General features: G+C 37.4%; 1 protein-coding gene across 1 annotated transcript in view; it reads right to left on the bottom strand.

The window, feature by feature from the left end:
• Positions 1-27892, bottom strand: part of USH2A (usherin) — a 407979-nt gene that overhangs the window by 364620 nt on the left and 15467 nt on the right. The window contains 4 exon segments of the mRNA XM_009646839.1: positions 3149-3333; positions 4641-4935; positions 7286-7349; positions 8507-8642. Of these exon segments, the coding sequence (XP_009645134.1) occupies positions 3149-3333; positions 4641-4935; positions 7286-7349; positions 8507-8642 (680 nt within the window).

The following is a 27892-nucleotide window of genomic DNA, read 5'->3' as shown; positions in this document are numbered from 1 at the left end:
GAAGACAAATGAAAATCAGAATATCACATATTTTACAGATTCTATCTCCTAATATCCTTTTCCTCAGAGAGGGTCTCCACTTAACTGTACAAAGGCTTTTTGTGGATTCTGGGGAAAATTCTTATGTCAGTGGATTCCCAGGCAACAGAATTGAAGCAGGGGAAAAGAAATGTCCTCTAGATGTCTGCTTTTTGCCAAACTGCCATGCTCTTCTCCAGACCCTAGAGTTCCCAAATAAAAGTAAAGCCTTTAAAGGGAACTTCAAAACATGAATAAAGCATGATCGATACAGTGTCAACTGCACTAAGTTTTCAAAAAGTTTAACACAATGTCTTTGAGAAACATGAACTATGCTTGAACTACATAAGGAAATCATTCAGATGACTAACATGACAATTAACATACCCATGTTGTTAAATATATACCCGCTAAACATATATAAAACCCATACAGGAACTTGTATGAAACAATTGTATTTTGAATTCCAGAGTCCCTGGACTGTATCATCTCATTTGATGAGCAAGCAGAGTTAGAAACACGCACCACCTTCCAGTGAGTGAAGTGCAAGAGAATTTAATGGAATGCAGCAGGATCGAGCGTACAACCGTATTTTTAAATCAAAGAAGGGGAAGGACAGTCCTGGGAATTCAAGCAAAGGCTGAGTAAACAAGTGTATATAAATGGCACATTTGCACAATTTGGTATGAATCATATCTCATGTTGGTACATTTACTAGGCAGAGTTTAGCTGTGAGCAGAACTTGCCTCCACAAGAGGCAAGAACGCCTGGTTATCTGCATACTGACATGGGCTCATTAAAAATAGTATCCCACAGTATCACCTGGCACCTGACACACAACATTCAAAAAATATAATTCTCGTCACTTCAAAATATCTCTGAGCTTTTGAAAGATGAGATTCTTAGTTAGACTAGGTCTGCTGAGTCATGCTCCTCTATCTTCATGAAGGAGCTTTGAATCTACTGTGCCCCTATCCAGGTCAGTGCTTCACAAAAATCTCAGTGGAATATATCTGTATGTTTCTGTGGGGGATACTGTCCTCTTCTTCCCCTCCGCAGAAAGTTAAATAAAGTATTTCTCTTCCATGACACATAGAGCTGTAATGGAAATGTTAAGATGGCAGATGAACTACACCATCCTGGTGTGGAAGCACCAGAAGGAACAGCAGAAGGATTTTAAGGTTGATGGCACCTAGATAAGCAGGTCATCAAGATATTAGGGCATGTACATGCAATTTCTCAGGAAACCAGCAAAACAAAGGAGATCCTAAAACAAGAGTCAACCAATATTTAGACTAAGAAAGACTCAAGCCTCTGATAGGGAGCATAAAGGACAGCGAGCAACTCCGAACTTACAGAGGTGGTACAGGATGGAGAAACAAAAACTTTAATCACTTTCATCTCCTAAGGGACACAAAAGAGTCCATTCAGTATTAGCACGTGGTCACCAAACCAAGAGCCCTCAAGCCATGGTAAAATTTCAAAGCCAAGGTCACTTGCCTTCCATGTCAACCCAAGGAGTCCTGGCTAGGCCACCAGGATAAAAGCACACGGGTGTCTAAATCCTGGACAGACAATTTGGACACATCTTGGCACTTACAAGTATGTGGGTATGAGAGAGTTTTGTTTTACAATAAAATCACCTTGCCCTCCTAATAAAAGTCTCAGTAGGGAGTTCTGCTACACTATTGACACAAATGTGGAGCATTGTTGCAACAGTAACTTCTCTTTCAGTACACAGAATATTCATCGTTACAGGGTAAATTTCTTATCTTTTAAACAAAGCTTTCTGTACATCAACTGTACCCCAAATCATTCATTCATTTCACTTCCTATCCTATTTATGTCGTAATTGAAGGGAAGAAACTTAAAAAACATTTATGGAAATGGTTCATACTTAACTTCTCAGTTCTTTTTAGAAAATATACAAATACATATTTCTGGGTTGAAAAAGGCATTACACCTCATTTGGGTTATTTATCCAAAAATGTTTGGCTTGCTTAAGAGATTTCCCTTCTCCTCTACCCTCTTCTCCAAGGATCAGCAGTAAAGCTCAAAGTCCTTTGCTGAAAACTGGTGTAACTCAGATGACCTTATGCTCCTCTCCTCAGAATACTGAACTCCTGGAGAACAAAGATGCTGACACTTGAAAAGTCTTAGGAAGGTAGCAAAAGTGAAACAACAAAAAAAGCAAAACGCCTACAGCACCTGGTGCTGTATTTTCTGACTGATTTCCAGCCAAGTACTAAACAAGCCTAATGCTGATTGGCATCTGAAATCACGCAAGAGATGGTGCATTTGAATATATGTAGTGGTATAGATTCAAAAGTATACGTATGTACATACATGCATGTGTGTGTGTAAAATTATAATACATAGCAACTCTATATATTATGCAATATATAATAACTATATATTATGTATGTTATACACTATATTTATGAAATGTGTAATGTACATATATTTCTTAATTTGCACATGCTAATGGTCTAGTAAAAAGGCTTGCAACATGTTTGCAAAGGTAATGATCCTTCTCTCCCTCCTCTCTCCCCTCCTGCCCCCTCTTCCCCCCTCAGTTTTATTTTGGTTCTTGCTTAGAGAAATTAGAAAGCTTCAGGGTACAATTTTTAACCTATTTGTTACATGTTTTGCATGATTAGTAGTAAGGCTGAATGATTAGCTTTTGTACTTAAGTTTGGCCTCTCTTCTAAGCTTCAGAACAAGTTGCACTCTCGGAGATCATAAGGAACACTTTCACATTCACTAGATAGTTTCAAACAATGTGTTATATCAGTACCTTCCTCCACTCTTCATCTCAATGTTCTGTAATTCTACTGACAATAGCCCCCAAAACACAAACATGTAAAATTTTAAAAGTCTAGCTCAAAAATAACAGAGGAATCAATTGTGTCACATTCCTCAATGTCTGAAATCTGATAAAAATGACAGATGACCTTTTGGCAATCTTCAATCGAAAGGTCAGATCTGGGATCTTTTATATACTCAGCAGCCTGTAATAAATGAGTATACCAAATTAAAAGATTCTATCTCATTGGGACATAGAAATGAATTGTGTCAGGATGTTACCTGTTCAAAGCATCTGTATTATGCAGATAATAGCCACTCATACCTAGGAAGCTGGAGACAGTTGACAGAGTCTGGTTTTTCCAGAGATCCATTGTTATCCATCCCAAAAATACTGCAATTTTTAGCAAAGTACTGCCAGTCTTCCCAGTTCAGATCATCTCTTTTTTTCCTTTCAATTCTTATTGCTTCAGGGTGTGGGCTAAAGAACTGCAGTATGATATAGAATACCTACCAGAATATAACAAATTTATAAACTGATATTAACAGCTAAGTTCTAAAACAATGAGAATATAAACTTTTTTCAATGTCACAGTGTGGTCTGCTTTACCACTCATAGAGAGAAAAAGAACCAGTATTTCCGCCCACATATTCTCAATTAAAACCAAAGATAACTTTTTTGTTAAACAAGCTCTTTCATATCTCAGACATTATTACACAACAATTGAACCATTGCATCGGAACGCCACTTTTTCTTGAAGACCATTTGAAAATGCACTACAAAGTCAAGTCCATGATTTCTTACAGTAATATTATTTTGGCAAAAATGAAGGGCATATCTTGTGTTGCCACATAGTCAATGAATTGTTTGTCTAATTAACAGGTAAATTTAAAAAAAAAAAAAAGTATTTTTTAAGAATCTCCCTATTTTTAGCTTGGAATCTCATCGAATGTCCTGTGTTGCATTAAAGAGCACTTCACCCAGCATACTCCTTATGCAGAAATGTGTGTGGCAAATAAGCCGAGTCTTAGAACTTCACAGACATTAGAGCCTGCTTTCAACTAAAGGACTAATTCTTACTTATGTACACAAAACCTGTCATCATATTCTTTCCCTTCTCCCTGTTAATGAAAAAAAGGGAAAAAAAAGATAAGCTAGCAAGAACACACAGAAATTTGGTAGAGCCCCTATTGTAAATGTAGCTCCACCACTAATATGTCCCTCCTTCCAAGACATCGTGACACTCTTCAACAGCGTAATGAAGTGTAAAGTGTAAACTGGCCTCTTCAAGAACCTTGCCTGCTTATTGTATTCTCTTTCCATATTCCTGAGAAGGCTACACTACCATCTCCAGAACACGTACAAAACAGAAATCCCCTCTGATATGTCAGCATGCCTCAGACATGTTAGTCCATTTGGCTGCAGTCAGCTTTCTACCAGAATGTACAAAACAAGCACCTGAAGTTTTATCAGAAATTAAAATTGAAGTTGAAATTTACAAAAGCAGAGTTAAAAGGGAGCAATCAATTTCAAAATATTGGTGTCTTCACACAGGATATCCACTCTGGTATACCAATTCTAGATTACTGCTTGTTACAATATCCAAGACACATCAAAATAGAATTACAAGAACCATAAGGCATTCTGTTGCCTTTTGCATTTTTTCATGCTGGTAAAGGAAGTTTTCTTCCTGGTCCACTACAGATAACATCTTGAAGCATAAAGGTTTGAATTTCCTTAAAATTGTAACAAAATGTCTACAAAAATATTTTCCTAGTTTTGATTTAATAAATAGCAAATGTAATCTTCTCATTACCTGATACTGTCCATTTTGTAAATCTATTGTGATAGAAACACCATGATCCAGACCTGCAGTATTAGCAAACGTAGATGAAATCCAGGTCGTCCCAATGTCATCATCATTGATGTAATACAGAGGATGAGCTTCTGCATCCAGCCTCAGCACTCTGTCATTAGTGGTATCATCTGCACCATTAGGGATGCAGTACCTCTGTATCAATGGGTGTACCCGGGGATGACTTCCAGGACAGCGGCACTCAGACTGGGTATGCAGATGAGGAAATTTTCCAGAGAATACTTCCAAAATGTCTCTGTCACAGAATATAAAAAAGTAATTACATACATGATAAAAAAGGATAAGTGCCACTTTGTGCCTCTAGGCTCACAGATTAAACAAAATTCAGCTTAGATTATAGTAGAAGTCCTAAAGGCCTGGTTTCTTCCACATAAATGGGACAAACAGCTAGGAATCAGGCCACCCATGGTCCCTATGTGGTAAGCAGCAGTCACCTTCAGAAGGTGTCTGTAAAGGAGCACTCTGGAGTTGCTTTCATCACTCCACAGACATATATGGAGCCAAGGGAAGTGAACTCCTTGTTGGGCTGTCTAAAGCTAGGTAGGATGAATCCAGCCTTAGATGCAAGGGAGAAGAACTCTTAACATTTTATTACTGCATCATGTCTGACTCCAATCAGTGATCTGGACACTATTTTTAAGCATACCATAGCATTCGCATATTGCCTGTAACCACAGTTAAGTAGAATATTTGCACTCAAATCCTCCAGACAGACCAGCTTGAGCAATATCACATTGCACCTTAGAAAACCTGGATAGCAATGTTTTCACTTTTAACTATCAAATGTCCACTTTTTTAGCTGCTCCAGTCTGTGATCACTCTAATTGCTTCTTACAGCCCATGTGAAAGCCATTGAGTCACTTTAGTTTCCTCTGACATCAGCAACTGTAATAGATACATACATAGGTAGGTAGGCAAGCAGATAGATATATGAATGACATGGGCAGGTTACGTAAACCTTTAGTCATCTTTGGTGCAAAAGGAGGATTGTGTAAGCCTAGAAGATACTGAATTTTTAAATTAAAAACCTCTTACTTTTCCCATTTCCCTACTTTAACATCCCTACTTTAACAGTAAGAACATAATTTTTCTACACTTATTATGCAAATAAATACTTGCTAGCTGCCACTACAAATTCCACAGAGCCCAAAGTTACAGGACCTTTTAGATAGCCACAGACTTAAATTAATTGATACGTAGGCACGACTTTCCTTCGCAGTTTATCCCAGATAAACATTTGGGACTAAGTTATTTGTGGATATAAAACTACACTACAAAGACATCACTAGATCACAACATCTTGTAAAATACCTTATCATTCAATTTTTAAACTTTATTCATTTCACTGACTTCGATTGTAGTTCAAAGGATTTGACAAGCATTGCTCTGAAAGAATACAATCAATATGATTTTCATGTAACTTGGAATTCAGACTGGTATTAATACTTTAAATTCACAGGAGCTCAGTTTGTTGTAATGTCCTGCAGACAGCTGAGCTCCTAGGAAACTGCTCTACATCTTATTGAAAGACTATCGTTAAGTAGCCTTAAGGTCTGCAGTCACGAGTGTCATTGCGTGTAGCCTACCCAGAAGCACCACACAGACAAATAGGACTTGACTACGTCTGGCCAGCTTGAATTGACTAGATTAATCCAGCCTGAGCTGGATAACAAAGGTAACATTTCTTTGTAATGCGCTAGGAAGGGAGGCTGGAGGGCAACAGAAATTGCAGTGGCAACCGTAATTTGGCCTCAGGGATGGAGGAAGTCAAAGCAATTGCCCAGGGCTATGTGGGCTGAGCTAGTGAAGCTTATGGTGGCTTATGGTGACAATCTAATGTAGAAAGCAATGAACAGTTAAGACAATAGCACCTTGTGGTAGGGGTGTGCACATGCGGTAAGGGGAGCATCAAGAATACCAGACATGGACGTCTGACACCACGGCGACACTGAAACCAGAGGAAAGGAACTGCTAAGCTCACAGCCATGAAGACTGCATGCTGACCAATTGGAGTGCCTGTCCTCTTCACCTGGGTCACTAGTATTAAAGTGGTCTAAACTGGACTGGCCAACTATGCACCCTTCCTCGCCCCACAGTTTACACGGAGATCTGCGAAAGCTTGACAAGTCTCAACCAGCAGAACTAAACTTATCAACACATACTATTATGTCAGAATTATGATGAGTTGATAACACCTAGATGGTTTATAAGCACTGAAATCTAGCAACTGAATCTACTCTCTGCAAGAACACTTACTAAGTCAGGTTGTAACAGGGACAACAACATTAAGGAAAGCACACGTTTATTACTGAGTGTTGAGTTTCACTACATATGTACTACATATACCAGCTATATTAAAGCAACAGTTCAAAAGCAAAACACATTAAGTTGTTGTATTTATTTTAACTCAAGATTTTTTAGATTAAAAGTAATCTTTGAAATGAGGTTCAGTAAACTACATCGTCATAAGCAATCAGTTAAAGGAGACATCAGAAAAGCACTATACTGTGGGAAATAAGCATATTGCTATCTATTCTTTCTTCTTACCACGCTCCTATTTTTTCACAAAAATAAAGCTTCTTTACCTGTTTGTAAGTGCCACTGGGTAAAATCGAAAATCTTGCATTCTTCCAACAAACTGCTCTAAACCTAAAAAAAATATAAGTAAGTAATCTATTGAGCAGAAGGCAGCTTTGCACTGCATGAAAGCACGTTTAATTCAGTACTCTGAGATCTCTCTTGCACAATTACCCCTCCTGAATGAAACCATCTTGGACCTGGACAAAACTATACAGGGCAGTGACTTAATTTTTTTGATAAAAAAGAATGATTTATAATAACTTTACAAGAACATTTTGTACCTATCTCTTTTCTGATTAGAGAGGTGGCACAAGGATCGGCTCATTAGACAGAAGTAATGAGCCAGTCCATGTGCCACCTCTAATTAGAGAAGAGATACAGTAGGTACAACTGTACCTATCAATTTATACAATAAAGATAAAAAGCATTTTTAAATATTCCTTTCTTTTATACATTTTATACAGTTACCCAGTATTCAGAATCAAAATCACAACAACACATTTCCAAATATAAGCTTTAAGAAACGGGGCACAGAATGACTTTCTTGCCCAAGAGCACAATAAAGTTGTTTAAGTGACATACAGTTATATTTAGGAGTTAGCTTCAAATTCTGCACATTCCTGGAGAGCAATAGTCAGTGTTCTAAATCTGCAGAGCCAAGAATTTGTGGAGAACAACAAAACATCCCCCAGCTGTTCTGCAATGATCATGTCATGTTGGAGTACATATAAAATTCTAGATGTAGATGAAAAGTAACACTATCAGGCATTACTAGAGGCTGAGGGGTTCTCATTCTGTATTGATAGAGCTGAAGAACACGAACAGCCAGAAATCTTCAGCTCTGTTCCCGACTCTGGAGAAGAGTGTAGTCATACACAATCCCATTCTGAAATAGTTTCATATATTTACTCAGAAAAACTATGAACGTAAATTAATGGAATGTGTCACTTTACAGACCTACGTTTTGGAGAATGCAGGAAAACCTACCTATGTGCAGTAACACAGAGAATAAATTATGAACCTACAGGATCACCTACCAAACTTTTATCCTTCGGTCAATCTTTTGAGAAAGCTAATTGTACCAAAAGGAATTTTCTCCTGCAGGAAGACATTACTTCTCAGCATATAGATAACTTAAAATGACTCTCACACATTTTTTTAACCATATTGTGCACATCTTATTTTCAGGATTCCAGTGCATTCCACTAAAATACTACAAGATTTACCTGTGAAACTTTGTCCAATTTGCAGTGTACCATCAGCATCAGTATCTGCAACTGTTCCCACAAGAATCCTTGAATCAAAAGGTGTGTTGTCATCTTCCCAGCCATTCAAGAAGAAACTAATTCTGCTGTGATGCACCTATATAAACAATGCAAATGGGCAAACACATCCTTCACTATGCAATCACTGATTTCTCAATATGTTGTGGCTACCACTGATTAACCATTAACGTTACTTCAACCTACTTGCTGTGTGTCTTTATTTTTGATGCCTACCGGAAGTATATACCTCTTTTCTGTCCATCCATTAGCAATCCAGTTAGTAAGACCATCACTCAAATGCACAGAGTATAACATTTCTGCAGTGGTTAAATCAAAGAAGGATCTACGGTACAGTGATCTGGTGGGGAGGGGGAGGGAAGGAAAAGGAGAAGGGTCTGTTTCACAAGGTACGAGGCTGGTTACAGCTACTTTACCACTTCAGGCCATGGGCACATGTTACAGCTGTCAGAGCTCTTCTCATACACATCAGCTCATACAGGCCTCAAGGGGCTATCTACCATACCCAGCATAACCAAATGCAGCACGTTTCAGCCAAGCCGCTAACACCCCTCCAAAATGCCTCCCTAACCCCAGCATGTTTCTTTCTACAAGGGCTGAAGGGAACGGTACAGGAACTGGCTACATCTGCTTTACACCCAGTGGGTAATTCCCTTACATCAAGGGAACCCTTGGCTAGGAATATGTACTCAGCCAGCACCCCAGGGTACTGTGTTCTGCAAGCACTCCCTTCCCTGCCAATTCATTTTAACTAACGTTCATAGAAATACTTTATGGCATTCTCCCAGCTCCACAAAGTCACAAGATGCTGAGCTTTTACAAAGTACTTTTTTGCATTAAAAATCCTCATGTTTAGTTTACGTAAATTTAGAAGTTTAATAACATGGGAGTGCCTTTCAGCCTTACATTTTATGAAATTCAATACTCATTTAAAAACTATGGGCACATACAAAATGAAAAACCAGAGGCATCGTGGCTATAGTCAGCTTCCCATTAATGAAGTTAATTACAGAGCCAAGTTAAACTTATTCAAAACTTTTGAACTCTGTTGAATTGTTTACTGACTAAACTTAATCTCATTTATTTCAGAAAGGGATTTATTTGCAAAACTGAAATTACTTTATTTTTAGCAACATTTAGGTTGCATAAGGCTTATTTCACATGAGAGCTTGGTAGCCTTCAGACTTTGAAACATTGTTTTGCTGTTGCCAACTTACAGAGCATTATTTCCATTTTGTGGATATGGATGCCTGGTGGATTGTGTCTACAGAGGGCAAATAAAACTAGAGCGCTTTAGCCTGTCTTGATACCCATGCTAATCGAAACAAAATAAACCTGGAATAATTGCTTCCATAAGAACAATATATATGTGAGGACAAACAGAAGGTTTACAAGCCAGAATAATTTGTTGCAAAGACGGAAGCCAGAATCTGAAAAAAATACCAGTTTGAAAACGACAATATAAGCACTCACAATGCTATTCCACCAATAAAGTCTTTTGAATTTCAGACCAAGATACACAGACACAATTATCTATAAATCTGAGCTCAGATGATCAGCATCAGTGCCTCAGGCAACATAAGTCTATCAGTATTTTAAAAGAGAAAATATGAAATGAGGTGGAGATTTTTGTTTGGATTTTTTTTTTTATTTAGGCTTCACACAAAATTGTACAGTTTAATTTTTCTCCTTAAACTGCAGTTACAAGCATACAGATGCATACTGAGCATTATTGCCATTTCCAGATTCAGTCAATATTTCCCAAATTTAGACAGGAATATTTATTACCCTTCCACTGATGGAAATTTGAAGGCTATTATCATAATTACTAAGCCTTGAGATTTGTTCATAAAGTTACTGCATATGAGTTTCACCACTCAAAATACATCTCTCCATTTTAAATTATCTTTTGTGTTGACACATCAATGACCTAAATACAACAGTTTTTTATTTAATTTTAATTCAAAGCCCTCTATAACATCTGATGCCCTATTTGCAAGAGCCTAAGTGTATGTGTATATGGTGGTTACATTGCATTTTTTTTTCTGCATCGCATTTTTTACAGCCTGTTACTGTCATTTGGTGTTTGACTGTTATCATCATAAAAGATACAGGCTTTTCTACTTTGTTATTTGTAGCATTATCTCATGTTTTACAACATCTTTGCACAACATGCCTGCACATGAAATATAACTAGTGAAAAGTTCTCAGTGGTATTAATGCATAAAAAAGAATGTGGTTCCATCTCTACTGTCTTTACCCAGCCAAAAGCTGATGAACAGCCAATTTTCCTTTATCACATTAGCACAGCCATGAGGGAAACACATTTGTTCTAGTCAGCTACACTAAAGATACTATTACCAATCTAACATATACATGTTTTATATCAGCAGTATTCTCAGAGTATGAGGGAGCCAACAATATATTAACACTAGCATGACAGTTTATTTAAGAAAAGAAAATTGTCTCTGTAGAGGGACAGAAGTTAGAAATGTATGGCTAAAGCTCAGTGTCACTGGTCTAATAAAGGTAATAATTCTTAAGCTTTCTTTATAGCAGGTAACACTCCGGTGGCAGCTCTGTCATATCATTCAAATAAAAATGTTGTCTTTTACAAGTTTAAGAGTACCTTTATTTTTAGTCAGGTATGAAGCATGTTTCCGCTTCCCTGTTTTCACTGCAAAAAATTTGCAAGTGGAATTCAGAAATGGACGCGCTCGCCCCCATCAGCTCCTTGCAAACCTACCGTCTCAGCTGCAGCTTCTATAGGACCCAATTCTGTCTCTCCCAGTGGTAAGCAGAGTGTGCGCTTTCGTGCGCCCCTACTAAAATCATTGGCACTGTTTATGACTTCAGAGTGACAGAATTGGGCCCTAAATGACCAGGTATTTTTACTTGTTGAAAATAGGTGACTAATGACAATTTTAAATTCCCTCCCCCCTCCCCCACCACCAATCTCTTTGTATTAAATAGGATTTAGAATAGTTGGGTTTAATATAGCACATCCCCAAGGTAGCCCTAAGCACTTTACAATGCTGAATTGGATATCAGTAGTGCAGTGACTGTGTAAGGCAAAGGCAGCAGTCATTATGCATTTGGCAGTAGCTCAATGTAATGATCCCCCTGCTGGTTATTAAAGGAGGTATGAATATCTGACATGGGAGGAAAATGTAGGAGGGAAACCATGTGTGGTATAAAAAAAAAATCCCAGCGGCTCTCCACTGTGGGAGGAGAGGAATGTCTCAAAGTTTGGTGTCAGTTTAGACTAAGCTAAATAAGAAGGAAGGCTGGCACCAAATCGGCTGTTTGATGTGGTTATTTAAGGTCTCCTGACCGTTAGCATTAAATCGCATACAATACCACAGAAATAAAAGACAAATTTCACTCCTGACTAGGACAACACAATTATTCCCCTGTTGTCTTTATTAATAATGTTCTATAGGCATTTGCCCCAAGAGAGTAACAGGAGATGGGTGGGAAAGGCTGGCCTCATGGTTGTGCAGAGCGCACAGGACCAGAAGCCTGGGACATCAGTGCTCTAATCCCAGTTCTGAAGCCATCTCTCCCTCCTGTGCTTCCCCATCTGTCAAATACTTAGCAAATCACCTCACAGGGAGGTGGCAAGGATTAGTTACTAAGATAAATTTACTCTGCAGCCACATTATCCTCTGCCAATGCAAGAGCCTAATACCAATTCCAAGCAATGGAAAATCCATTTGATGGTGAACCGAGATGGTGAAAGATATCCACAATCTTTCCCCTAATAGCATTCTTGTTACGATCTGGAAGAGTTTCCATGATGAGAGGTGCTGGACCAATGAGCTGATAGGCAAGTTCCTTCAGCACATCCCGAATGAAGCTCTTACAGTCCTCCATCACAAGCAAATTGCCCTTCAGCACCAGCAGTACCAAATCCAACCACTTCCTGCCTAGGAAATATTCCCTACCCTATGGGTCACTGTAGTGCAGAATGAACAAGGACACACTGAAGGACAAGCTATGGTTTATAAAATGAGATAGGGACAGAAGAGGCATTACAACTGTTTGTTTTCGCACCTAAAGATCTGTGCTACTCAGACCCTACCCATGAAAACATAACAATTAAATTTAACATGAATTTTGCCACTTGGTTTGGATCAGGCAGAGCTGTCGTGTAAACAAAAGCCAGTATTTTAACATATTAACTGCTAACAGAAACTTCCACTATATTGCAGCAACCTGTGCGGCAAAAAAGCAGCATCACCACCAAATACATCACCACTTCAGAGGAGTTGCACTGGCTAAGACTGAAGGACTAACTACAGCAAAAAGCAAAAGCAGGGGAGCATATAGAAGCATAGTAAGCACGTATGATGATGCTCCTGAATACTCTTTGAACCTCCAACCACCAGCAGCTCAGAGACTTCATCAGCCAGCCATGGTTTCTATACATTTAGTAGCTTTCCATGGATTTCTTATGCATGATTTGTATAGCTGCTCCTTGAATGCAAAAACTTGTACTTCCCCCAGAGGCACCCACTGTATAGATTGATTCAAGAATACCATGGTTTTTTCTTTCTCTCTTTAAGTCTTGAACTGTAGTCTTATCTACAGGTATAATAAATGTATAAATAAATAGTATAGCAAGTATAAATAAACATTATAACAGGTATAAGAAAAATATTTAGTATTTCAATAAAAATTAATATGCTTTTCAAAAAAAGTCTAATATTCTTCTTCATTAACACATTTCGGGTATCAAGTAGAAGACACAGTTATATAGATTCCCCTTTTTGGAGCTACAATGGCACTTTCCAAGCCAAAGGCAATTTTGGGCAATTCTGAGACACCAACCTGCAAAGTTCTGGCTTTCAGGTAGTAACACACACATATATTACATCGCAACATACATGTGTGATATCTGGCACATTTAAGCATTGTACACTTTTTCTTCACACACAATCATCCTGTCATCAAAATGTCCTGTTACATATATATAAAGGCAACTGAGACAATTTTAGTGTCTTCCATGTAGAACTGAATTGCATCATTTAAGACAAAATAAATGAAGTTCAGTAAGTTAATTCTTCTTCAGTGGATGCTATGATCTTTTTGCATCAGTAAGATTTTTCCATTAAAAATATGTCTTAATATTAATACAACCCACATACCTTGTACAAAATTATTTCTAAAAAATACAATAGGAAGTAAAGACATGGAAAAGAATCCTTTATGTTCCTTTCAAAAATAATAAAGAATACCTAAATATATCATAGCAGAGCCCAAGATCACTAACCAGAGATCAAAACTCCACTGCACTAAATGACATGCAACCAACAGATGCGGTAGTATCTTCCCCAGTTGTTTTAGAATTTATAATTATTATAAGTTTCAAGACATACCTGCACAATCTTTCCCTTTAGGTTATACTTCTTATCCTAATATGTAATGGCACAAGAAAGATTTATTAAAATATTACCGATAAATTAAGAGGAGTTATTTCAAGACAACATAAATCTCTTCTGCTGGTTAAATATACACTCCTTTTATTCATCATAGCTTCTAGTAACCATAAAATACAATCTAATCTTAAAGTTTCTCTTTATCATCTACTGTTCAAATAACTAGATCACAGTGTCTGGCAAGACAGATGAAGAAACCAGATGGATTTCTTCCCAGATTTGCCGGCCATAAATGAGGAGTTCCACAATAGAGAGAACTCTGGCACCAAAAATGAAAGAAACAGATCTTTTCCAGTCATTCAAGCCAAATGATACCAACCCTGGCCTATTTAGTTATCCAGCCAACCTAGTGATGGCAAACACTTCAACTGTAACTTCAGCTCTTAAGGCTATTTATACTATCAAAGAAAGTCTTGGATGGCAGGAATGACTGACACATATAAAACAAGGACAAGGACCAAAGATTCATCTTCAGATAAACACTAGAAATGGAATACACTCCAGCACATGTAATGGACATCACTGTTCTCAAATAAGATGGACAAAGCAGTTCAGTGATATGTACCACAGTGAACATGAACAAGATTCTTCCAAATATCAGGTAACTGCAAATTTAAAAAAAAAAAAAGCAAGCTAATGCAAGCTACATTTAAAAATTAAATACAAACTAAAACATAAAGATTGTTTCTCAAATATGAGAAAAGAGCAACTTCTCCTCCAAATAAATGAAAAATGAACTGCAAGAAAATTCAAACAAGTCTGTGTTAGTTTATCCTTTAAATAAGTTCTATTTGCATAGCAAGAAGTTTCTCAGAAATAGAAATAATTTTATTATTATAAAGAAGGTGATATGCAATATGAAGAATTTTTAAATGCTTTATGAAGAGCAATTAGGTAGCTATACAATTTACCTGTAAGGCATAAAAAATGTTCCATTTATTTTCCAGATCAGCAAACTGGCAGAAATGACCCCTCCCCTTAGTTGCTATAAAAGCTAAAGCAACTCCAGAATCACTACAGTTACACAGGCTTTACAGAGATGTAAATGAAAGCAGAAGTTAGCATAAATAATTTGCTTAATCATTCAGAAATAACAAGAAATCAGAGATTAGGAGAAATCAGGAGAAGTTGCAACTCAACCAGCTCAAAAATTACTGTACAATGTACCATTACAATTGCTTAACGTCACTTAATTTGGTATGGTTCTTATAAAAATTGCTACCTAAACATAGCTTGCTATCTGTTAAAATAACCAAGATTCAGAAAACCTTTTTCTCTTCTAAATATATTGCAGATTTGTTGCATCAGGAAGTTTTTCAATGAGTTCATTCTATAGAAACAGACAGCGTATTAACACATTTTCTCCCAAGGTGAGAAAACAGATTAAGGTTATGACCAAAATGACAGGCCTGTGGCTTCCTTGAATACTTTAATAGAGTCAACAAATCAACAGTGGTCACTGATGACAACAGATGAGAGAAGACAATAGATGGAAGGAGGGGAATTAGTGATGCTGCTATAATGGTCTAATCAGAAACTTGAGCATAAAAATCTTTTTCACCTTCAACCTGTCTAAGTATGCTCTTTTTGCCTGCTCATATAAAGATATACAGCATATTCTACCACTGGGGGACATGCAGGTTCACATCTCCACTCTGCAAAAGCAGGTGTGAAAGAGAAGCGTAACAGTTAATAAAAGATACAGTAAAGGGTATTTGCATATCAAAGAGATGAGATGCATGCAGGTATGTATTTCAGTTTTTTCTTGCATAATGGCAAATCTTGCTGAAGCTGCAGTTACAAAGGCTTCCACATCGCTTTAATATTTCGCAAGTGAATTTCTGTAAAGAGGAAAGGTCAGTGATACGGACTTAAGCAACATAAAGTAGATGAATGGAATTTTGGAGAAAAAAAAATAGGACGAAACCATTTGCATGAGTCCAAGTTTACTTTCAGCTGTGATTTAAGCAGAGCTAGTGACCAAAACCCACAATTCTACATTTTATATACTTTTAAAAATCTGGGTGTCTATGTGCCCCTAAATTGATGCATCAGAAACATCACACAACTTTCTGCCAAAATTCAACATCTTCCTTCACTGAATAAACTGCAGAATTTACACATCTTGAACATCCATCTCAAAGGCTCCTTTTTCTACCACCCAGTTCTGCCTTATTCTTCTTATTTTGCATTATTCTACTAATTTTTATTTCTCTTTTTTACCTACCTACATTTACATTTAGCTTTAAAAAAAAAAAAAAAACCCCACCACACAAAAAATGCAGGGAATACAGGTTGGGAGCAGATTCCATGCTCTCAAGGAGTATTTTTCTCAAACATTAATACAAACAGGGAACAAATTAAATGGTTTATTCAAAAATTCCTCTACTCCTCCCAAGCCTTCAGGTAACCTCTCTGTCAGCAACCTTATGACTGCTTTTAAAAATAAAGAGGTGCAGTAGTTTCCACAGCTTAACCTCTGCAGATGCATCAGGATTCCACGCCACACTCAACCATCTCCTACTCTACACATTACTCACTGGCACTGGTGCACAACCTGCTTGTACTATATTGCTTATCTCTCCATACAACTTAAAACATACCACATGCTGCCTAACCCAAATTTAAAACCTTAGCTGAATGGATAATTCAGGAATAAGCACTATCATACATTTTTGTAGTGTAAGTACATTTTGGCAGTGATGATGATATTGCCAGGGATGTTTGGGCAGATGTCCTGCATACAAAATCCTAAGCTCTTTGTTTTTTGTTTTTCCCCCTCTTGGAGAAAAAGCTTACAGCCCTGAGATAAAAACAAACAAAAAAAAAAAAGAGTTCACTTTTAGTCTTTTGCTCTTTGCATTTTAGTTTTATTTGGAATGAAAATTGAGACAACACAGAGGTAATTTGGCAGATCTAAAGCTTGGCAAGAGATAATGAATTTATGTAGCAAACATATGAGAACAAGAATATGTCAGGAGGAATTTGCCTGAGAACTCGTTCTCAACAAGTCCAAAAAAGATATTAATAACCATGTTAATAGGGACAAGGGGATGGGGGGAGGGAGGGATGTGGAAATTAAAGAATAATATCTAGGACAACAAGCCAGCTCAGATAATTTATCTGCATGGCACTTGACAGACAAATGACACCTTCTAGACCACTAAGAGAACCTCCTGATGAGTTTGCCAGTGAGCTTGGTTTTGCTTCAGCCAGAACCCTGCCTCAATTTCAAATGCATTTCTCTTTCTTATCAAGTACAGGAGAAAAGGAGTATAGCCATTACAGTTACCTAAAATCTTCAATACTGTTTTTAGATTGTTTGCCCATTATCTTACAGCAAATGCAAAAGATATGCACGTAATAAAATTTTACTTGCTATTATTAAATGACTTTATTCACATTTTTGAATTCCTGTATTTCCATATTCAAATCCTATACTACCCTCACATGGCAAAAAATGAAGTTTTTAAGCTATAAGAAACCTGCACCTCTGAGCAAACCCAAACCTACTACTCACCCTTCTGTATTTCAGACCTTTATAGTAACTTGACTGCAACTTTGAAGGAAAAGAGCACAGAAGATAGAGGCAAGCTGCAACCCTGGCATCGATGTAGGTTTCAATGTGATGCTTTTCACACATCTTTGGTTCGTCAGGCCAAAGAGCATTTTACAGGAATAAAACAAAGAGGGCTTGGGGCCATTCATTGCAACCACTGACTTAGGTAACAGCATGGTCAGAGACTTTATTATGATATCTTAAAAAAGAAAGTGCTTAAGTTAACATTCATAGTTAGGGGAGATTCCTTCACTTTCAACCATTCTGTCATTTTTAGAAGGCAGCCCTGCCAACGTAGTTCTAGGCTGAGATTCATTATCTAACCATAGCCAAAAATACGAAGTCAACTCTGCCCTCTCATCACAGTGTGCTAGTCTAGCCAAAACACAGAACTACAAATGTTTCAGTGTATTAAGTATTTTATTTTCAGTTCATTCATATCAAAATTCAAGGATGCTGCATTCCTATCCTTCACTAAGAGAAGGAAGCAAAAACTCCAAACTCTCCCTTTTAGCACCTCCTTAAGCTCTGTAGGAAAATCACCTTCAGCCTTTAAAATCAGGAACTGAAGTTGTGAGTGGAAATAGTACACGCACAAGCTGTTTGGTGTTAAATCACTGAATTGTTCTTCAAAAATCAGGATGCTGCTTTAAGCTGACTAGGAGCCTGCACAGGGAAATGGTTTGAAAAGTTTAATTCTTCAATATGCTCCAAATGAAGTTTCAGTACACATAAGCTCACCATAAGCAAGATCAACTAACCAAATCAGTGAATTAAACTGTATTTTAACCCAGACTATTTTAGGACTGTTACAAGAAAAGACCTGGAAAGATGCCTTTCTCTATAAGTTTTATAGAGGGTGCATACACACATCAGTATTTGATGACACTGTGCACAATCTTGTTGCAGAATCCATAGGATTTTAACTTTCACTAATATAATAGGGTAAGAACACCTGCGTTGAATATATTTTCTGGAAGGCCAGCAAACTGGTAGAATACAAGGAAAACATTCCAAAAGGAATAATACTTTTTCCATCTTTGGTTTTATCCTCTATACTTTTTTCTTTTAATCCTGTTGTTAGACTTTGACAGACACTTTTCCAAGAGGTCCTGATAAAAAAAAAATCCTCAATTAGATGGCTTTTGAAATTAAAACTGCCTAAATGGGAAAAAACACCATTTTTTAAATACTGAAATTGACTCATCACAACATTCCGTCCAGAGATAACAAGTGGACTGACTAGTACTTCAGCTGTGAATTTATTTATATGTAGACATACACATGCAGTATTAGGAAGGCAAAAACAGGATATGAAATAAACATAAGGCATCAGCTCTAAGCTCACTGTCAAGAGTATACCAAGGCTTCTAACCACAGAGTTCAGCTGAAGGTAACTATCTGTCAAATGTAATCCGTGCAAGTGAATATGCTTAAGCTGGTGCTATGAATCAACCAAAATTGCTTTGGTCTTATTGACATTCAATTGCAAGAAGTTGCAGCTCATCCAGTCCAATAGACATCTGACAACACCAAGAGTGCTTCAGTGACAGAAAGCTTTAAATATAGATGCAACTATCATCACAATACACATGGAACTAAACTTTATGATCCCCTCATACCATCTTCAGAAACTGGTCATCAGCTGGATGCTGTAAGACCACATGGTCATCCTCCCCGCCTGCTGCCAATTTCTGCAGTTAACAAATTACTGTGACTTAAAAAAAGAAAGAGAATACAGATTGACTGACAGAAAAAGACCACTCAATCTTTCATCACTGTCCCATTAAATCTCTCTCTGAAATCCACTTTTGCCATTATCATCTTTGTTCACCTTTTAAAAGTAAAGGGCCAGATCAAAATTTGTTCAAACTGTTTGCTTTAGTTAAGGGCCAGGCCTTCAGCTACTATAAACTGCCTTCAGCTTCAGCAATGCCATTTTACACCTGCTGAGATTCAGACCTCAAATATGTTAAATTTACTTTCTTCCTCACAGTTGTTCTTTACACCTTGAAACAAGACGCCTGATAATGTGTGTATGTGGGATGTTGGACAACAAAGCATCTTGAATACTGAGTCCCAAAAGAAGACCCGATTTGTGTCCTAACTTTGCACAAAAGGAACACCACCTGCAACCATCTCTGTGCTTGTTTGACCCTTCTCTCTGAGAACTCCCACCATTTCAGTGGTAGATGCTCTAGTACAGCACAATGTCTTTTTCTAAAAATTTTCATATAGCCCCACTGTCTTACATAAGTTGTTACGTACCCACTTGCCCTCCCCAGTTCCTGCTGCCTCACTCCTTCCCTCACCATGCAGCGAACTGAAATCATCCCAGAGCCACAAACAGATAAAGGAAGTTGGGGAAGAGGAAACATGTCAACTACATACAGCTTGCAACCACGTTTAAGGGGATGCACAGCGTAAGTATTTTGGGGGAGGAAAGGGGAGAAAGAGGCTCACACCCATGTTATGAGCACTCTGAACAGTTATGCCCATGCTCTTAGAAATCCAGTGTACAAAAAACAGAGACTTGAGGAAGAAACCTCATCAGGGGACCACAGCAACAGAACTGTCTTAGAACAGAAGGGCTGGAGAGGATAAAGGGACAGTCGAAGAAATGGTAAAGAACAGCGAAGGGGAAGGAAAAAGCATAAGGTCGGGAGGGGCAAGTTGTCTCTTTGCCTTTCCTTCTTTTGCCTCAGGCCCATATCGGCCTTTCCTTTTCTTGACTTAACTGGGATGAATTTTAATTGCAGCCTCTCTACGTGTTTTATACACTATGTACTCTCTACTTGTGTGGAGTGGATTTCCCATTCATCACAGGATTGCAGGCAAAAATCCCAGGAGCATTTTGCTTTCCTTCAAAGTTAGCTTTGCTAAAATCAATAACTTTAGGGCTGCTTCCTCTGTCTAGTACATACCCCCACCACACAACCATTTCAAATTCCATGATTTTATGATCATTTGATTTTGTTTCTTATCTCCATATACAGATTTATATTTGCAATCTTCCCATGATGACAGTGACTATTCTATACTGTTTCAACAACAGGATAAAGCAAAACAACCTTACAGCAACAGTGAAAGCATGCTCTCAGTTGTAGTTTTAACACAGTCAATATCCTAACTGATCTCTAACAATCCCTCTCCCTACTGTCTCTTCCTCAATACTCCAGCATTCTTCAAATCAAAGTTCTGGTTTTCCTAGGGACCCGTTTTGTCTTAAATATTTTTACAACTTGGGTTTTTTTTCTGACCACCTGCAAGTCTAGTGCAACAGCCAAGAATCACAAATACAAAATTAAATTTGTCCTTACCTTGTATGCAAACCACTGCACTTAGTTTAAAAAGAAGGAAAAAAAAAACCACCCGGGGGAGGGGGGAGAGCAGGGGTGTTTCCTACTGCAGATTGAATATCATCCCTCAGCAATATTGTTACATCTCTTCCAGCTTTATATTAGCTCTCCCTTCACTAAAACTGTGTATCTTGGCATTTTAAATCCCCCTTCATTTTCCTGGTTGTCTCTCTTATTCCAATAATATCTTTCTTATCCTTGAAAACATGTCAGTCCAATTCAGCAGTCTTATTACATATGCTCCTAGCATTTGTATAAAAGATATTTAGCTTTTCTTTTTGCCCTCCTTTACTTTTCTTTTTCACTATCTCCTACAATGTTAATCCCTTCTCAACGGGAAATGTTTTTTCTTCAGTCCAAGTCTTTTCTTTTTGTGCACAGATCCACTAGTTCAGCTTGAATTCCCTGAAGAACAACATAAATTTACAAAAAAAGGTGGGGAGGGGGGAAGGAGAAGAAAAAGATGGAACCCTGGCGTGCCCCTGAAGCAATTAACTCTCTGTTCAAGAACAAGCTGTGTATTAATACAAATTTGACCCAAAACAGTGAAATCAAAAATCAACTGGAATGCAGATGGATCCATAAGGTAGTTTACAGGCTTAAGACAAACTAATAGTTATTTCACTAATAAAGCCTTTAAGACGCAAAAATGCAAACAACAGCAAGCAGAAGTATCCAAAATAAGAATCATTTATGTCATTACTTTTTTGGACAAGGGTAGTTTTAGTACTGTGTTAAAAACTGAGTGATATAACCCACATTGCCAATTATCTGATAAACAAGGCCGAAGACAAAGAAAGATCGATGTGAAAAGAGACAGCTTTTGAAATGGTCTGTATCTTTAAAGAATTACTATTTAAATAAGTAAATACTGTTTTAAAATAAACAGTTGAAACAGAGATTAGTGATCCTTCTGCCACAGAGTATGCATTCCAATTATGGATTGGGAATTTTCATTTAATCTTTTGTTGTCGAGTACTTCACCAGTATTTCGGTACTGTGAAGTAATATTAAAATGGTTAAGTACAGCTCTGCCAGTTTCTACCCTAACCAGCACACTGTACCAATGGAAAATATTCTTTATTGTCTGTGTCAGTAGAGCTCTATCAATCTATTACTGATGCCTCAGGACAGAATAAACATATCCAGGCAGGGGGATGGCAGAGAGCGCTTGAGATTGCAAATAGAGATTCTATTAAAAACTAAAGTAATTAACAAATAAGCTTTACTCTAACTACTGTTTTAACGACTGATCCATCTCTGTTCTTTTTACATGGGAAGGTTTAACAAGTGACTCTTGTGCTTGCAAATGAGTTCCAAACAATAAAACATAAGAGGATCCTAGTCATCAGATCTGAAAATACATGAACAATTGCTTTCTTGCTGCATAATGACTCTATTTTCCCCAAGTCACAGAACAAATCAGATCCAAGATCTGATGATCACTATAGTAACATGAAAGGAGACAGGTATTAAGGATTCAACAAGCTGCTTTTTAGCAGCTAAAACAGTTACATAAAATAGACTTGCCAAAATTAATTGAAACAAAAGGTCTGAAAGTACATTTTAGATAATCTCATAACAATGCACATTTTCTCTCTGCCCCCTCCATTTAAAATACAGCACAACCACTGATTCTGAATTTTCCTGAACTACTTGTAATCATGTAAATTAGGGATGAGATGTAGATGTCAAATGAAACGTCCCTTCTGAATAAAGTCTCTGTGCTTCACTAGTCAAAGAATAAGCAAATATCCACACAAATGAAGGGAGCTGTTACTAATGTACAATTATTAACCCTATATTACACTATCAGCTGTAGATTAAATTCTAGTCTTTTGAATTGATTTTATGTAAAGAATTTTGCACCACTTTACTCAGTACTGGGACTTGTAAGTCATTTCCAAATTTAATGCAAGAATACATTGGTTCTACAACAGCTGAACAGCTCTGCTGGGACTAGAAGGTTGAAAATCCATCCCTCTGTCTCTTTTTGTGATGATTTTCATAAGAAAGCAAGCAATTATTCTTGCCCTCTGAATGCCTCACCACAAAAGTCCCATGTATCCAGTTAAGGGATTTTAGCAAATAAAGTCCCATCTTTTCTTTCAAGGCTTAGTTTCTCTTCATGGTCAAGGATCCACAAAATTCTGCCTTTGATTCCTTTCATGTTCTTCCCAACAACCTTACTTCAGGTCCTTCCCTCCTCCTCTGTGCCCTGCTTTCTTCCTTCCGTCACAAACTCCTTTAGAAAAGGTCATTCAACTATTCCTTTGTACTGCAACTCTCCAACACTCTTTTTGATGACAACTCGCTATAAGCTTCAATTTTCATTTTTAAATAATTGCTTTTCTCCAGAGTTACTACACATCTCACCAGCAAATTTTTGCAGTAGATCCAAACTGTGCTGTTAACTGAACACAGACCAAACCTGACTTAGAAGGGCTGTGTTTTGGTAGCTTATTGTTGGTAGCTTATTTTCAGAAAAAGCTAGAGGAAAAAGCTTATGCAGCAGCTCCCTCAAACACATTTTGTTGAAGATGGGCCAGGAGAGGACCAGGTGAGGCTGCTCAGAAAGTTCATAGTGGTTTCCTGTGCACTTCAGTATATAGGCCTTGAGTACAGGCATGGAAAGCCAGGGAGATTACTGATCAACAGCAGAGATGCAGATGCCAATAAACGCAATTTAAGAAAAAGAATAAAAGTCCTTCAAATATAATAAAATGCACTTAGAAGTCCAGCAGAAGAGTGGTAATCCAGTTTACCAGCCTGTTACATACATAATTACCTGCCTTACAGACAAGAGGTACATGCATAAGGCACAAGTAAATAGTAACTTGAAGAGACATGATATCTACTATCAAGACTCAAGCAGGTCACCTAGAGAAGCTCAGACAGATGAGAGACTTTTTCTGTTGACCAGTCCTGACTCCAAGAACCATAGAAGTCCCATGGGTCATGGTCATCAAGCTAGAAAGAGAAAGGCACATGTCTGAGTACTGAGGATAAAACTTCAGGGTAAGAATTTCAGTGGAAAGAGCGAGCAGCTTGTAGTTCTGAAATGTCAGATTAGGAGCAATATCAATAGTTTAATCTATGCTGCCACTGAATATCATATGCCGATTTGCCTACATGGTACAACAACAGTGAATCTCACAAGACATATAGGCCATCTACATCAGAGTCAACAGCAATGGTACACCTAAATACCACTGGAAAGGCAAGAGGAAAGGTTCAAGAGGAAAATATTTTGCCTTTAATTCAGGAGGCAGAAGATCAAAGCCAGTGCCATTCTTTGAAATGCTGCCAGTATCACAAAGGGTCAGACAAAGAAGGTTGCATGATTCTACACACAACTGAGCAAACAGTGCGTGAAAAAAATATTTAGGTCAATTCAGAATTGAGACAACTTTCTGGAACAGATAGAATCAAAGAAAGGTAAGCTTCTCCTACACCTAAATAGGGCCAGTTTACTTCTTTGTCAAATTAGGAAAGAAACCGGTCAAGTTTAGGGAAAAAATAACTTAACAGTATCTAAAAAAGTCCTAACTACGCATGCATGTTGACTGTAGAACATGACAAAATATGCTTGTCTCTGAAATCTAAAGCCTAAGATGTTTGAAACCAAATGTCAGGAATTACATAGGTCATACCACTGAAAAAGTGTTGCTATACCTTAAAGAAAGTTCAAATTTTGATAATGTAAATGAGCTAACTGTATGAAAACACGCTATAGAAGCTAGCATATTCCAGCCCATTTTTTAAAATGAAAAAGAAAAAACAGCACCTCCAGATTCAGTGGGAGATCAGAAAAGCAGCAGAAACAGAAAATACAATTTTCAATTAGCCCTGTACAGATCAAAGAACAATGCAGAAATTAAAGCTACAGACATGATGTGTGACCAGGTCTTGGAGCAACTGTTCTGATAATCCATCAAATCCAGACTATACAGGGTGAATTGGTTGGAAAAGCACATGGATACATACTGTATACTGGAAAAGGCAACGTGGCTTTTATGGAAGGAAATCAAGATCCAACTCTGAGTCCTTTGAAGTAGTTAAGACGCATGTGGATAAAGAACTGACCAATATAATATACTGGGTTTCAAGAAAGGTTTCAAACTCGGTAGAGATCAAATGTCCACGTTTCACACAGGCAGAAGTTTATCAGTAGGTAACTCCAACAATCTCTGCTATTTAACATTTTGTATAGGCTTGAAAACAGTGGTTAGTGAGGTGAAAACATATGTAGTTAATACATTCAGACAGTAAAAGTCAAAGCTTAAAGTTACAAAAGAATCTCAAGGAACAGGCAATAAAATAGCAGACTAAATGTGTCAAAGTAGTAGACATGAGAAAAATATTCTTAATTATGTAAACATAACATTAAGTTCTGAAGCATCACTGCTCAGAAAAAGCGATCTTGGAGTTACTGTAGATACTCATCCACTAGGGAGCAAAATGCTCAATGGCAAATAGAAAACACATTCCTTATCAGGAAAGAAATGAAGAACAACCCCACAAAACTTCATTGTTTAGAAATCTGTGGTGCAAAGTATCTGGAATAACAAGTGGAGTTCTGACCCTCACATCCCCAAAAGTTTCAGAAAAGATCAGTGAGGATGACCAAACTGCAGAATGGCTTCAATATAAGGAGAAATCCAGTTTATAAATGATAACACGCAATCAAGTTCTATAACCAAAATATCAAACAGCATAAGAATGACAAATAGAAAGCAACTGACAAAAGAAATTGGCAAAAAGAATTTAGCAGACAGCAGATTTAAAATAAAGGATAATTTCATACAGCCATAAGTGCATAAGGAACTCAGTGCCACAAGATACTAGCAATACCAAAATATAAATTATATTAAAAAAAAAGCTAGACTATTATACTAAAAATAGGTCAGTCGGTGGCTATTCAATACAGTCTAGCTTAAGAAGCTTCAAAAACACTGGTTGTCAGAAAACAGGTCAGTGATGTATCTAAAAGAAAGCTGTTTCCATGCATCTACTCCTCTTTCATACTCAAAGACAGATTAACTAGACAGACTGTCAAACCAACACAGCAGTTCTTAAACGATGCAAAAATTACGGCATTATTGAGCTGAGGTATTGGAACAAGATACGTGGACAGGAGGAGTTCTTCCCCCTCTTCCATCCCAGAACTTACTTTTTTCCAGCCAAGCTGACAAGTTTTCAGTGCCAGGAAATATTCTTTGCTTCCATGAGAAAATGATACATGAAGACTTACCAGAAGACTGCTCCTGTGGACTGCCACCTGCACACATAGATTTTGCATTGTACAGTACATGTAATTTATGTCACCTTCCATTTGCTGTATGCACAGGTGATAATGCAAGGTGTACATGAGAGAGTTCACACATAAATAACAGGCTGCATAAAGGACAGTCCGAAAGTTTCATCTTCCATTTCTTGATCAGACTGCTGGCTTAAGTCTCTGTCTTTAAGCTGCAGAAACCTGAACCAAACGTAGTAATTACTTTTTTTTTTTTAAAAATAACCAGAAGCTACTCTATTTGGCTCTACTCATGAAGTTTTCAGACTCTTATAAAAAAGTTTCAAGTATTTGTGAAAATATCTACTTAGTAACACAGCATAAAGAGAGAAGGATAATGGTTTATTATCTGTGACCCATCTTTACCAGCAAAGAAGTTCAAACCAATTGCCAGTTTTCTGCTCACACACTGTGCATGCCAAGAACTACCTTCTGGAGGACCTTCTGCCCACATTGCAAATGGTGTACTCTAAATAGTGATACTCCAATGTACAACTTCAAGCTTGGTCTCCCCAGAAAGGACTCAAATTGAAGCGTATCAGCAGTGCTCTTGTAACACAGGACTCCAAATAGATAGAAGGCAAAACTGTATCAAAAAACTTTTCCCATACACAAAACCGGTAACGTAGATGGACCCTGAGTGTCATCTTAATGTTTTACACCAACAGCCATATCAAGAACATGCAGCTACTTCCAATCTCTCAAAGTTTGCTCCCTACATTACTCAAGGGCACACAAACATACAAATGGAAGAGCAGTCATACAGCTGCAGAAGCTTGAACATCTTTTTTTCTTTACCTTTTAAAACTTTCTAGTCTAAGAAGTAGGCAAGCTACTTCCATATGGTATGACATACCTTTCAGATTCATATGCCACCACAATATTAAATAACATTTTTTCCAACAAAAAATATGCTACAAATGATATTTCATGTACTGTAAATACACAAGAGAAATAGATGTATTGCGTATTACAATGGTCACTAGAAGTTTGATTCACAGCTATTAATTATCCTAAAAAAATCACGGTAGGCTTAAGAAGACCGAAAGTTATTTTCCAATAAAAAACATTACCACCCCCCACAATTCTAGAGTAGCACAGATCATTTTTCATGTTTCACTCCTTTTTATCTAAAAAATAAAAACTAAATAAAAAAGCAAAACCACACCAGAGGCCAAAAAAACAACTTTAAGATTTGAGACTAGGGGAAAAAAAGAAGGTAAAACATTCTTAACATGTGCTTTCATTATTAAAAATATAATTTAATTGGCCGACACATAATTTTGTGTAAGGAAACAAACTGCTTGCTTGTAAGACAAATTAAAACTTGATTAATTTCAAATCTCATTTTAAATTCTCCAGACAAATGAGACATAGCTTCTGCAAACCATTCAATACTACGTGCTCCCAGCATTGGTCATACAAAGGCTTAATTCCATTCCTACCATATATGATATAGAGTCTGGGCAGACTTCAGTGGGATTTGCATTTGAAAAAAAAAAAAAAAAAAAAAAAAGAAATTTGCAATTTCTAGAAGTGTAGTCAAGACAGACAAAACCCATATTTTTGGCATTCTCTGAAATGAAAACCTTGGCCCAGATGAAGTTCACAGAATCACAGAATGGCAAGGGTTGGAAGGGACCTCGGGAGATTCCAGTCCAAAACCCCCCT

This window comes from Egretta garzetta, unplaced genomic scaffold (genome assembly GCF_000687185.1).
Source record: "Egretta garzetta isolate BGI_Z169 unplaced genomic scaffold, ASM68718v1 scaffold339, whole genome shotgun sequence".
Lineage (NCBI taxonomy): Eukaryota > Metazoa > Chordata > Aves > Pelecaniformes > Ardeidae > Egretta > Egretta garzetta.
Note: the sequence above shows the minus strand (reverse complement) of the source record. Positions and strands in the feature narration are given on the sequence as shown.